General features: G+C 41.8%; 1 protein-coding gene across 1 annotated transcript in view; it reads right to left on the reverse strand.

The window, feature by feature from the left end:
- Positions 1 to 10,827, reverse strand: part of pitpnm3 (PITPNM family member 3) — an 80,996-nt gene extending 70,169 nt beyond the window's left edge. The window contains exon 1 of the mRNA XM_051065463.1: positions 9,658 to 10,827. Coding sequence (XP_050921420.1) covers positions 9,658 to 9,703 — 46 coding nt within the window. The 5' untranslated portion in view covers positions 9,704 to 10,827. The remainder of the gene's footprint in view (positions 1 to 9,657) is intronic.
- Between the last annotated feature and the right edge of the window lie 1,631 nt (positions 10,828 to 12,458).

Raw genomic sequence — 12,458 nt, forward strand, 5'->3', positions numbered from 1 at the left:
ATGGTATTTTCCATTGATTCTCAGTGTAATTTGCACACTACATGCATATGATTGAAGGAAAATTCACTGCAGATACATTAACCTGCAGGGATGACACTGTGAAATTATGTATTCAGGGTCATAACTGCAGGAGAGAAGACGTAGCGTGAGTGCAGCCCCTGAAAGATTTATAATTGAACTCATTCATCTTTCTATCTTCCCCATCACACATATATGTCTCGACTACTCTGCTAAAAACCATAACAACATGATAATATCTAACTTTGGACAGCACAACTGCCTCTGGCTGTATAGAGAATGAGATGGAAACGCTTTCCTGCCAAGATAAACTGAAGTATTTGCTACATTGTTGAATGTTATGGAGAATCAAAAGAAAAAGTAAAAATCTGATATATAACAGTAAAAGCAATGATAAAATAGTGAATAAAGATACCAAAAATATCGCAAGAACAAGATAAAAGCCTGTTCAGTGTGTTTTCCAAGAGGTTATTTAAAGGATTTTTCAATTTTTCAAGACAAATTATCTCAGAAATTGATCTTTTAACACCTCAGGCCACCGTGGGCTCAAAGTAGATTTCATATATATATATAACAATCACACAGTTCAAAGGTTTAACAGCATTTAATCTGAGTTTCATTGACTTGTAAAGTGCCTAGATGGGTTCACTTATACGGGGTCTAATCATCTGGGGTTTTGTTACGCAGCTGGCTTTAATTGCAGTTGAATTCATCATGCAGGTGGCTTTAACACAGGGGCAAAATTTCCACGAATCTCAGAGGATGTCTACACAAGTATTTTCTTCAAAATTGTACTTGTATCTCAAAGTGGCATAAATAGAGTGAAGAGGGTGGTAATTCCTGAAACAAAGTGGATTATAAATCTCCTGGAGGGGAAATATCAAAGTTGAATATTGCCTAAAAGATTTACTGAAATACAGCATCAGCTAAACACAGATCTGCTGCATATTGAGACATCTTTTTTTTATCATGCATCACTCTTCCCAAATCTTCATGCTCCTCAGGGTTTCACATTTATGTCACATGGTCTAAAATGTACTTATCTTCCTGCATCATTCTGCTCAATCTCACATGGGAAAAATCTAAAGTTCATATTCTGCTGACTGAGAGGGAGTCATGCTGCACTTAACTGAACTTGAAGGCTTTATTCATTTTCTCTGGTGGTTATGAACAGCTTACACAACTCACAAAGAAAACGTTCCATATGTGCATTAGTCCAGACTGCATTTGGACACTCCTCCATTAATAGCAACAGGCAGCCAGGAACAGAAGATGGAAATGGTGCCTCATGTAGCGCTAAATAATGGAGGGAATGGCTGCCGTGATTAGAGGACAATTTGGCAGAATTTCTGAGTAGCTTTTGGTATTAACACACAATCCTGTGTGGGACTTGGCATCATCTTTTAGTTGAAATTGTATTGTGGAGACTGCCATCTCCAGAAAAATTACAGCACTCTTTGTTTGGTTATGGGAGACTAGTATCAGCATTCTGTGTCTTTCTGTCAGGGTCATACGTTATCATTTGTGTGTTTCGATTGGTTGATGAACCTCAAGAAGGCAGGTCTTAAAAAATGAGCTGCTCTGAGGGAAGACACCTGAGGGGAGAGTTAGGATGCATATCAGAGGTGTGCTGCAGATGAATGAAAAGAGCAACTTTTCATTGAGAAGGTGGTGAAGGATAACCCTCAGTCCTGATGTATTTTGGTTTAGTTTTCTGTCTGCATCCGTATGTCTGTGTAGGACGTTGTGGGGCAAACCTTAGCCACAAGTCAAGTCTCCACTGAGTGATGCCAATAAACCACTGCAGAAGATGGTGCAACGGGATGGCATATTTTAAAAAATCTCATAAGGTGGAAAAGCTATTTAGAAAACATGAAAAAATATGGCATTTACTGTATTTTTGTCACATGTATTAATTTGAGGAGAGAAAGCAGTCTCAGTCTAAACAAACTGGACTCAACAGGAAAAAAAAAGCACTAGACAAAGTGCAACAGGTTTGGTGTAAGTTCCCAGAGATGCATTTCTCCCCAGAGAAAATCAGCCAGAAACACAGTCCTCTGTTACCCAGCTGCCTCCTGCCACGAGGTTAATTCGATATACATGTAGTACGCATGTATGCCAAGATGAAAGTATTACAATGAGTGTGAAACTGCTTCAACATGAGCTGAAGAAGGTACTCATAAATTGCTCTAGGTTTTGAGAATAATGAGCGAGCCCTCAGCACTGAGGACGGCCCCGTAGGAGGAGGAATCCCTCCTCATCAGAGACTTAATCTGCTTTTGATCAGTTGCTACCATCCTAAAGGAATTTCTTCTCGCCGGAGCTTTATCTCTCATTGCCCTCACTCCTCTCCAACCCAGATGGTCTGTAAGCTACACAAGTGCCAATCTCCTCATTTTGTAATTAGCAGCATTTAATATCCAAGGAACCCTAAGCAACTAACAGCACCCATAAGAGCTACCAGGCCATACGCAATGGAAACGGCTGCCGTCACACAAGGGGAGGAAGGACAAGGGTGCTGTCTGATGATGCAAACCACTTCCAAGTGAATATTGGACGTGCCAGAACGTAAGAGTGTTTTATCTGCCACGTCAGAAGGAAATCCGATAATGTTTTTTTTCTTCTTCGCTTGGAGAAAGGGGAGGAAATGACAAGTGTCTCTGCACCTCATTTCAACATGCAACATGCCCCAGTAAAGATGAAAATCACATGGAGCTGACTAGACATCAAGACTGTACAGAAATCCACAAAGGGGAAAGCAAATAGTCTGGTGAGTCCGCTTATGTCCTGCCTCAGTGAGCACAAAGGGTAAACAGTAAAGAAAAGTCTGCTCAGTCCTCTGTGAGATGGAAACAGCTATTCATAGCCTGGCCTATAATTTAATTAAACCTCATTTCAGCACACTGTTAAAATCAATCTCTAGAGCCAATGAGAGACATACAGAAGACTGATGTCTCCTCAAAAAATGTCAAATCGGTCACAGTTTCACCTCCAGACGTTTACCCCCTCAAATGCTATTTATCTGCACTGCAGCTATGCAGATCAAGGCTTGCATTGACTGTTAATGGACTTCTACACTACAACTAAGTGAAAATCATCATTACTGAGCCTGCCTCCCCGCCTGTGTGTGATGAATGAACACATACAGTACAGTATGTCCGGCTGAGGATGACTGCATGTGAAGGGGGTTACATTATGAAGTCGTCAGTTTCTTTAACTGGATATACGCTGGGAGATGAAAAAGAGAATGCTTTCCCTGTGGATTAAACTGTTTTCATGCTGACCACAAACACCCGCGAGTAAAGCAGTCCCTGCACTGCACTGTTCAGTGTAACAGATCAAATACAGTATGTTGAACGTGTTTCAAGTTAAATTTTGAAAGGCTTACAATATGAATATGAATGGAAATCAGAGGCTGCCTGGAAAAAGCACACTATAGTCAGCTCAGATTGTCTTTGTTTTGATTGTGTTTTCGGTGTTGAGCAGGTAGTAAACAGTGGGCTTATCTGAGCTTTTTTTTTTGTGACTGAAACAGCTGCCTGCTGGGCCAAAAATGTCACTATGAGAGTGCTGAGAGTGAACCAAAACAGGAAAGTGGCAGGCCATAAAACCATAACAATGAATCAAACCTTTGTAGCCAAAACCTTTGTAAACAACAGTTAACCTCGACAGCAGTCTTACTGCTTACAGTACCAGGTCCTGACAAAGCTTCTATTCTGCCTTGCTCTATGGACTAAGGCTGCAACTAACTTTATTATTTTATCAGTTAGGCTGTAAAATGTCACTACAGGACTGAAAAATGATCATCACAAGTTCTGAGAGGCCAAGGTGACATCTCCAAAACTGATTCTCCTAAAGATGTTCAGCTTACGGTCATAAAAGGCAAAGAAAAGTGATAAATGTTCACATTTGAAAAGCTGAAAACCTCTGAATCTTTTGGCATTGTTGCTTGGAAAATGATCTAAATGATCAATAGATTATTAAAATCCCTGCTGATTAATGCTGTGTTGATTGACTTCTCAGTTAATCGACTGATCAACTCATTTCAGCTGCATAAACAAAAGCCAGTTGACAATTAAAGTGAGTGACTGACAATTTAATCATTTAGTGATGGAAACAAATCCAAAATGGTAAAAAAAAAAAAAAAATACCATAAAACTTTTACTCCCAACCTGACTGGACACACCAGTAGATTTTAAGTGTCTTTGTTAACAGCCTAGCATTAGAGAGCTGAGTGATTGTGCCTTCAGAAAGTCTATTTCAAGAGTCTAACAGCTTCTTTATAGCCCAAAATCTGAAAAGATTCACCAAGGATGAAATACAAAAGGCTGTTTCTGCTTTCTACCCCGTGCTCAGCCACCAGTGTGACGTCAAGATTTTTTGCTGTGACAAACAAGAAGCAGACCGGTGCCAGGCTGCAGGTGAGCCGGTCCCCTGCCACCGCCTCGTCTCCGACCTCAAATAGCAGCGGGCCAGCTGCTGTGTGCTTTGTGAATAGCTGCTCCCAGACACTGGCCCAGTGTGCTTCCCCATGACAAACAGCTATTAAATTCAAATTAACACTGTTTTGTATGATCAAATAAAATAACGGAGGTCACAGGCTGAATGTATTACCACGCGTCTCTGTTGAATTCAGAGGGCACTGTGGTGTTGCTTGCTGAACAGGCTGTCTAGGGACCATTTGCCGGTACGACAACACTACACACAGCAAGCTGTCGCAGTGTATTACAGTATATAAAATATTTATCATGTCTCAAACTGAGTGATGGGTTTGGGGAAACACTGACAGCATCAAGCTAAATCCCTTTCACTGAAAATATCTCAGTGGTCTGTGTCCTATTAAGAGACAAGTTGACAAAAAACTGCATTCAACACTAAAATACTGGCAAATGGTTAGCTTTCACTTTATTCACCTTTGCAGGGATAGAGAAAGAAACTGAGAGAAGGAAGGAGACTGTTCATCAGCATCCTTCAGCTCTATTTTTAGCTTGATGCTGAATCTCAGAAAAACAGCAGGCAGGCTACCCATTTATTTTATTTGGACGGCAAATGAAAAAAAAAGCCTAAAAAAGGCCTTCAGACTGATCCAATTTCATCAAATATGAGAAATACAAAATGCTCCGAGGTGCTAGACTTCACACTGAGCCCTGGAATGGCTCATGAAGTCTTAGTGAGGATAAACAGAAAGGATGAGGTAGACTGTTGGGGGGTAAGGGGGTGGGGGGGTGATGAAGATGGCCAAGGTTGATTAAAAAGCTAAAGTTCTGGAAGAGATTTGGCAACACAATACCTGCCTGGCGTCAAGCTGCAGCTCATGCAGTGGGGTGGAAGTAGCCTCGGGGATAGAGAACAGGCGTGGAGCTGAAGAGTTTATGGTTTGAATTCCTGCACCAGCTGGTTGAATTGTGGGTCCCATTAAAAAGTGCTTAACCCCTCTATGTCATGTAGCTCCTCAGTGGCCAGTGAAAAAACTGAGACGCTCACAGGTGAGAACATGGAGACATTTCCAAATAAGAAGCACTGAATGTTTATTCAACAAGGGTCTATAGCCATTGCAAGCCGCTCTGTTAGACTGTCTTTAGGGACAGCAGTGTTTTGAGCTAAATGTTAATTCATTAAGTCATTAGGATACATCATCCAGGAGCCATGAATGATCCATTGAGAAAACATTGAGGAATTTCACTGGATAAATTAAAATATTGACCTTGTGACGCTGCTAGATGAAGATTCAAGGAGTCACTGTAGTTATTGGGATTCATCCTCCATGAAAAGTTTCATGGGATCCATCCAACACTTGCTGAGATATTTCAGTGTGGACTGAAATGACAGACCAGCACTGGCATCCTTAGAGCCACACTGCAAGCATGATTTAAAAAATGCCCCCATACCATGTGGTATGGGGCACATACCACATGGGTGCAAATCCCCTGTGCAATGATTCCCCAGTTTGCACTGTTTGCTGCGTATCACTCCGTACTACTCTCTCTCCAATGTTTCCTGCCACTACTTTGCCTATCATATAAATGTCCAAAAATGGCTATGAAGGATCCATTAATATTCTTTTATGTTTGAGTCACACCTACTGTATTTTGAGGACTGAAAGCTTTACTCAGCACAGTCCAGTCATAATTCCCAAATCCTTATTACTCCACTCAAATTATCTTTCAATATTTGGATGATTAAAACTGGGGCTCTCACCTGTTTTGATAGACAGTTGGTGAATCTGGGCACAAGGCCATGTTTCTGCAGTAGCTGAGAAAAGGCACTGTGAATTGTAAAGCTTATATAGTCCATAAACACTGGCTGTTGGGCTTTACTGGTTAAGTATACTGCACGCCTCCTTGCCTTTTACTTCACAGTCCACATCATAGATAATAACGCACATTTTGCTGTCACGTAAGTAAAGGGAGAAGGTTTAAATTAGAACTAAGAAGTGTGGAAAACCCCTGCAGCCCTAACATAATTGAAAATGACAAAGATAAGATCTGCGTACAGGAGCGAAAGTTCTGAAATTACAATGTTCTGTCCTGGCCATGTTGGTGGAGCTTTGAAGAACAATATCTCCATAAGAACAGCTCTACTTTCTAAGTTATACACTGAACTGGGGTCAAGCGATATTTAATCAAAACAGATACACTTGCCTGCTTGAGATACGACTGTATTAAAGGTAACCTCACACATACTGCACGTTGCCATCAATCTGTCAACGGGCCTGCTGGAGCACGGCAGGGTTCACATGATTTTATAGAGCCCGGGCCAAAATAACGTAAGGCCTCGCAGAGCAGTTTCCATTAGCGAGTGAATTTTACGGTGAGTCTCCAGTGCAACATAATTAAGATTAACTGAAGCAGACATCCAGTTGCAGCTGCTGAGATAAAAAATGGGTTTTCCTTGCATTCAGAGAAACTAATTTGTCTTGTGAGATTGTCAGCTAAAAATAGGACTACTTGCTTGATTTCTGGAGTACAACACATACTTAGTGACCTTCAAGGCTGCACCCGCCAATTTTATTTTATTTTATTTTTTTGGATTCATACAAATTTTCCAATAAGCATGAAAACAAATCCTTTCCAAACTGTGTCCCAGATATCTGGGTCTCAGTTTAAGAATGAAAAAATCCTCAGTATCTCTTGTTTGAAGTTATTCCCTTTCATGTTTGTGTCATTTGCTGGGCCTTTTATTAACCCTTTTATTAGCATGCGCTTCATGCTGAATCCACTGTGCTGCCAAATCCTCGTAACTCAAATTCTAGTGACAATGCCAATCTTTCTTAAAAGAGTACCTCACTGATTCAGCATCATGCTCGTGTGACGTCTGTGTTGTAAAAATTCTCCTTCATCGTTGAAAACCTTGCAACTACATTACCCACGATGCAACTACACCGCCAACAGTTTGGTGGATATTCGGGTGTGTTTTGCTTGCATGCTGGCTACCGTAGCCTCGAGCTGCTAGCCTCAAGCAAAGATGAGGAGTGGGCCCCAGAGGTCTGATGAGCTCAGTCCTTTCTAACTCCAAACTTCAGGTGTTTTTTTGTTTATTTTTTTCATTTTCAAGCTGGCACTGACTCACTGTGACATCACTTGAGGCAAATAAATTGATAACAATTCCCTCACTGATAGCAGCATACATTGCAACAGCTCCTAGGAAGTGTGGGAACCAGCTGATACAGAAAAAAACAATCTTTATAAATTTAGGAAACTTAAGATGAGGTTCCATGGGGAAATCCAGACATCAAGAGGTTACGCAGCTCACCGATCTCAGCCTAGCATATTTTATTTATATTATTTTAGAGACTCTCAACTTTGTATGCCACCATAGCCTCGTATCCAGCAAGGATGTTACTCTAAATCCAAGGCAGCAATATCTTAAAGCCCAAACCACCGAATAATAATAACTACCCTCTCTATTGTGACACTTTTTGTCACTACTGAGAGTAATAATGATCTGATATTTTATTGATCCCCGCAGGGAAATTCTCCCTCCGCTCACACCCCACTGATAAGGTCAGAGCACAAAGGCCACATACAGAACAGCGAGTCTGAAGCTGGGAGAGATTCCATGATTTGCTCAAGGGCTCTTCAGCGGGGCAGACACATGACCAACACAGGGAAATAAAAACCTAGGACCTCAGGCTGAAGAAAAAGTCTCACCATACTCACAGTCCCACTTCCCCTGCTGCTGCTGCTGCTGATAGCATGGCTATCAGGGTTTTGCACTTATTTGAAAATGTGTGACACTGAAACCTGTGAGTTGGCTCCATCTATAAAAATCATTTACAATCTGTCGAACAGAGAAAAAGAAAGAGAGAGAGAGAGAGAGAGAGAGAGAGAAAGAGAGAGATGGGGCTTTCAAAGTCTGAAAAGTACCATAAAATTATGCTGCTGCAAGGAAAGAGGTGATGAGCAATCCTGACAATAAACACAACACAAGCTCCTGAGGCACTGCATTTTTTGATGGATTAACTAGAAAACCACAATGCAAACAGGTTGAGCTGCAAAAGAATCTTCTGAATGAGCAACAATAAACCTTTTATGCCACAGAAATGTCACGACTTCAGAGGCCTTGGCCGATGCTGTCCTGTCAACACACATTCAATTTAACAATCAAATCAGCTGTGTGGAAAAAAAACGCCTGTTATTATTAGCAACACACTGAACTCCTGTGATATTGTGCTCTTCTTCTCCTGGTTTAACCTTGTGCTGGCTATATATTCTCTGATTTACTGACATTATAGAAATGGGAGAGGATAGACTGTGCACTGTTTTTGCCCTGTGTCTGTGATCTGACTGGGAATTTCAGCAAAAGTTGTACTATATGGTCACATCCTGAATTCTAATAGGTGTTACCAAAAATAGTGTCACCTCCTGTTGTATTTAGATAGAGTCACACACACTGGTAGATGTGATAGCAGAAGCAACCATGGACCTCTATATCTGTCTGCAGGTCACTAACACCTCACCTGTCAGTATTTGGTCAGTCTCTTTCTCCCATATTTGACCCTGCATAGTCACAGAGTCTAACGGGTCACACATTTCGTCGTAACACCTGCACAGAGGCAAACAGGACAGACAGGCTTTGCAGCAGACAGATATGAGGACAAACCGGGCTGGACAAGTCCGCCGGACCGGACAGTTTTGGTCCGTTTTGACCGTCTCGCATTCCTACAGATTGCCTCCGTCCGTGCAGCACGCGGCTGTGCGCGCCAACGTTCGGCGGCACAAGACGCAGCTTTCTACCTGTTAGCACGAGACCGTGTGCGTTCAGTGAAGTGTCCCCCCCTTACCTTTTCCTCTCGTCTCCTTTGACATAGTGTCCTCTCCCGTGTGTCCCTGTCTCTGCGGTGTCTAGGTAAAGCCGTCACGTTAATCTGCGCGGCAGCGTTTTGTCGGATAGTTGATTAAACAGCGACGGCTCTTCCTCCGTCCTTCTCTCCAGCCTGTTCCTGCTGCTGCTGTTGCTGCTGCACCTTGACGCCTGCCAGACCGAGGCAGGGTGAAGAGGACGCGGGGGGAGCTACCGCCGCCGTGTCGGTCTCCTCTCACCGTGGTGAGGAGGGAGGAAAAAAAGAAGAAAAAAGGAAAAGGTAAAAAAAAAAAAAAAAAAAAACACAGGAGAATCCGCAGCTGTGCTTTCATTCACCTGTGTCAAGTCCCTCAGAGCGTCGACCCTCCCCTGCCGCAGACATACTTTGGGTATTTGTTGTATCTGTGCAGACTTGGCTCTCGTGTCATGCCCACCCAGCTCCCTTCGTCCCCTCTCTCCGCCGCTAACATCAGCCAGAGTTCCTCCAAACAAACCCCGCGGTGTCTGCAGCTCGACTGCCTCCAGCGGTGCGCGCACGTCCGTGGCTGCAGCTGCTGAAGGGCGTCCGTCCTCTTCTCCTGTCACCGTTTTCTGACTTTGCAAAAAAAAAAAAAAAAAACTCAAGACTTGACCTGTGGATAAAGAAGAAAGAAGAAACATCTGCTCCACTGACTGACTTCCTCGTGCATCAGAAACACAGAGAGAGGCGATGTAGAAGCTATTGTTACTGACACGACGCTTTTAATTAAATAGTTTTATCAATTCCATTGGATCTATCACAGGAGAATCCAAAGTCTAAACAGAAATATCACTGGAATTTCACTGTATATTAAACTTAAAGCAGCTAAAAGTCACAGTTAGTGTCCCACAAGTAGCCTGAGTTTTATATTTCTCTCTATATAGGGTGTGGTTGTTGCATATCTGTTATATAAAAGAGGATGTGGGGAAGATGAGGAGCAGAGGAACACTAAATTAGAGCAGAATCATTAGTATTTGTAGAAATACAGATACATAATAATACAGCAATGACAAATGCTATTTAAATATGAAGTAGGTAAAAGTTATTGCGAGTATCACCATCCCTCTTAAAGGTGTGGCTGCTCCATATCTGGTATATATATGGAGAACATGAGGTATCAGAATGAAGCAGGGCATTAAATCACAGCAGAAAGGTCTGTGCAGAAATATGCACATGATTTACACAAAACATGACATCTAAAGCATTGTAATGTCATAATGTTGTATTTTTTTCCCCCTATACCAAGTGTGATTGTTGCATATCTGCTATGTAAGAGAGCATTTAGAGAGGATGAGGTATGAGGATAAAGATCAGAAGGATAACCTCAGGATGGAGGGGTGAGAGCTCCCACCCCTGTCAACCATCCATCACCAAAGCAGCAGGTGCCACCTTGGTCACATAGGGGCAGTCACCCATGCAGAAAAGAAAATCTTTTAGGCTTTGACAAGAGGTGCCTCAAAATAAAGCCGACCCCATCACAATAAAGCCCTCTGCAAAAGCATGAAGTCTGTGTTTTTTCTCCTCTTCTTTGCTTTCGAGGGATAAAAGACAAATGAAGCATATGAATCATGTTCCCTTGGGATAAATCCTTTAAATCCAGTTGTGAGATCTGGTCTAATCTGACAGATGTTTTACCTAATGGGTGCCTTTAATTCATTCTTAAGCTCATCTTGACCTGCTCTGCTGCAATATTTGACCTGAATTGCAGTAAATTACATTTTTCCTCACTGTGCACTTATGGCACACATTACACTCTATAGAGTGTGAAGTGGTCGTGATGTAACACCTGCTGTTTTTATCCCTCTCCTCATACGTGACCACACATGAGGTCACATGGTCCCATAAGGATGGCGTGGTGGCAGTGCCATTTGGCAGCCTCATGCACACAAATGAATATTGATAGAGGAAAATGCCTGTGGCCGGACCATCGCTCTGGAATCCGAGAGCCAGAGACGCTACATTACCAAACTCCACTAAGATTACACACAGGCAATTTGTATTTATCATGAAAGCCAATGACAATATGCTTCTGGCCCAGAACACTAAGCTGAAATCCCACCAAGAAAAACTAATAGGAAAAAGCCTTAAGGCCAGAAAGCCAGCAAGACAGATAGCGCTGATTACACCGAATGGCTGCACTGACTGGATCCAAGTGAAAAAAAAGGTTAATTGAGTTAAGTGAATTTCTTTCCTATGAAGGATTCTCTCCATGCCTTTGAGGACATAACTTCAATGGTGCAGCACTTCCCTACAGCGCAGACTGATGTTACTCATGACACACCAACAGTTTATTGGGAAATAAATAAAGAATAATCCAGATTATGATGATTTAGAGAGCGAACAGGCAGCTCAAATTCATGCAGCCTTAGACAAAGTACAGGCTCACAGAACCTCAGTCCTGTGTGAAGATATTTATGGTGGTTGATAACCACTGTGGGGCATTTGGAAAGTGAAGGAAAGACCTTTTTCAGTGAGGTAAGACTTCCTGGGAGCCTTTAAAGAGTCACAAAATACAACGCTTGGCAGTCAGCAACCTGAATTTAGTACCCAAGGTGCAGATTTGTTGTTGTTTCCTGTCTGAGAAAACGACTTAATGACATGTGGATGGAATAGCAACTTATACCAGACAAAAAGCTTGGTGTGCTCTCTCTGCACTTTAAATATAAGATGATTTATACAAAAGTATTCCTCAGCCTCAAAGCATTCTTACACAAGGTGAGAGAGTAGACTGGCACTTACTAACTGCTCAGCTGTGTCACACAGACATGTTACATATTTCTACTTCTGTTTAAAAACACACGGGCCATAGTGAGCACTGTCCCAGTTTATCCTTGGCCTTGTCAAGCACATTATCTTCAGCCAATCTTTTGCAATGTTATGCATATCACATATTTGCACATATGAACATTTAGCTCAAGAAAAAACCCTATATTTTTAATTTTCTTTATCTTGATTTTTTATCCTTGGTATTTCTTTGCCTGCAGTAAAAAGTAACTAAGCAAATTTGCTGAAGCACTGTACTAAAGTACAATTTTGCAATACTTGAACTTCATTCAAATAGACAATTTATATTTTATGATGCTTATGAAGCTATATTTAGAGGGAAATATTACTCCAC

This window comes from Lates calcarifer, linkage group LG21 (genome assembly GCF_001640805.2).
Source record: "Lates calcarifer isolate ASB-BC8 linkage group LG21, TLL_Latcal_v3, whole genome shotgun sequence".
Classification (NCBI taxonomy): domain Eukaryota; kingdom Metazoa; phylum Chordata; class Actinopteri; family Centropomidae; genus Lates; species Lates calcarifer.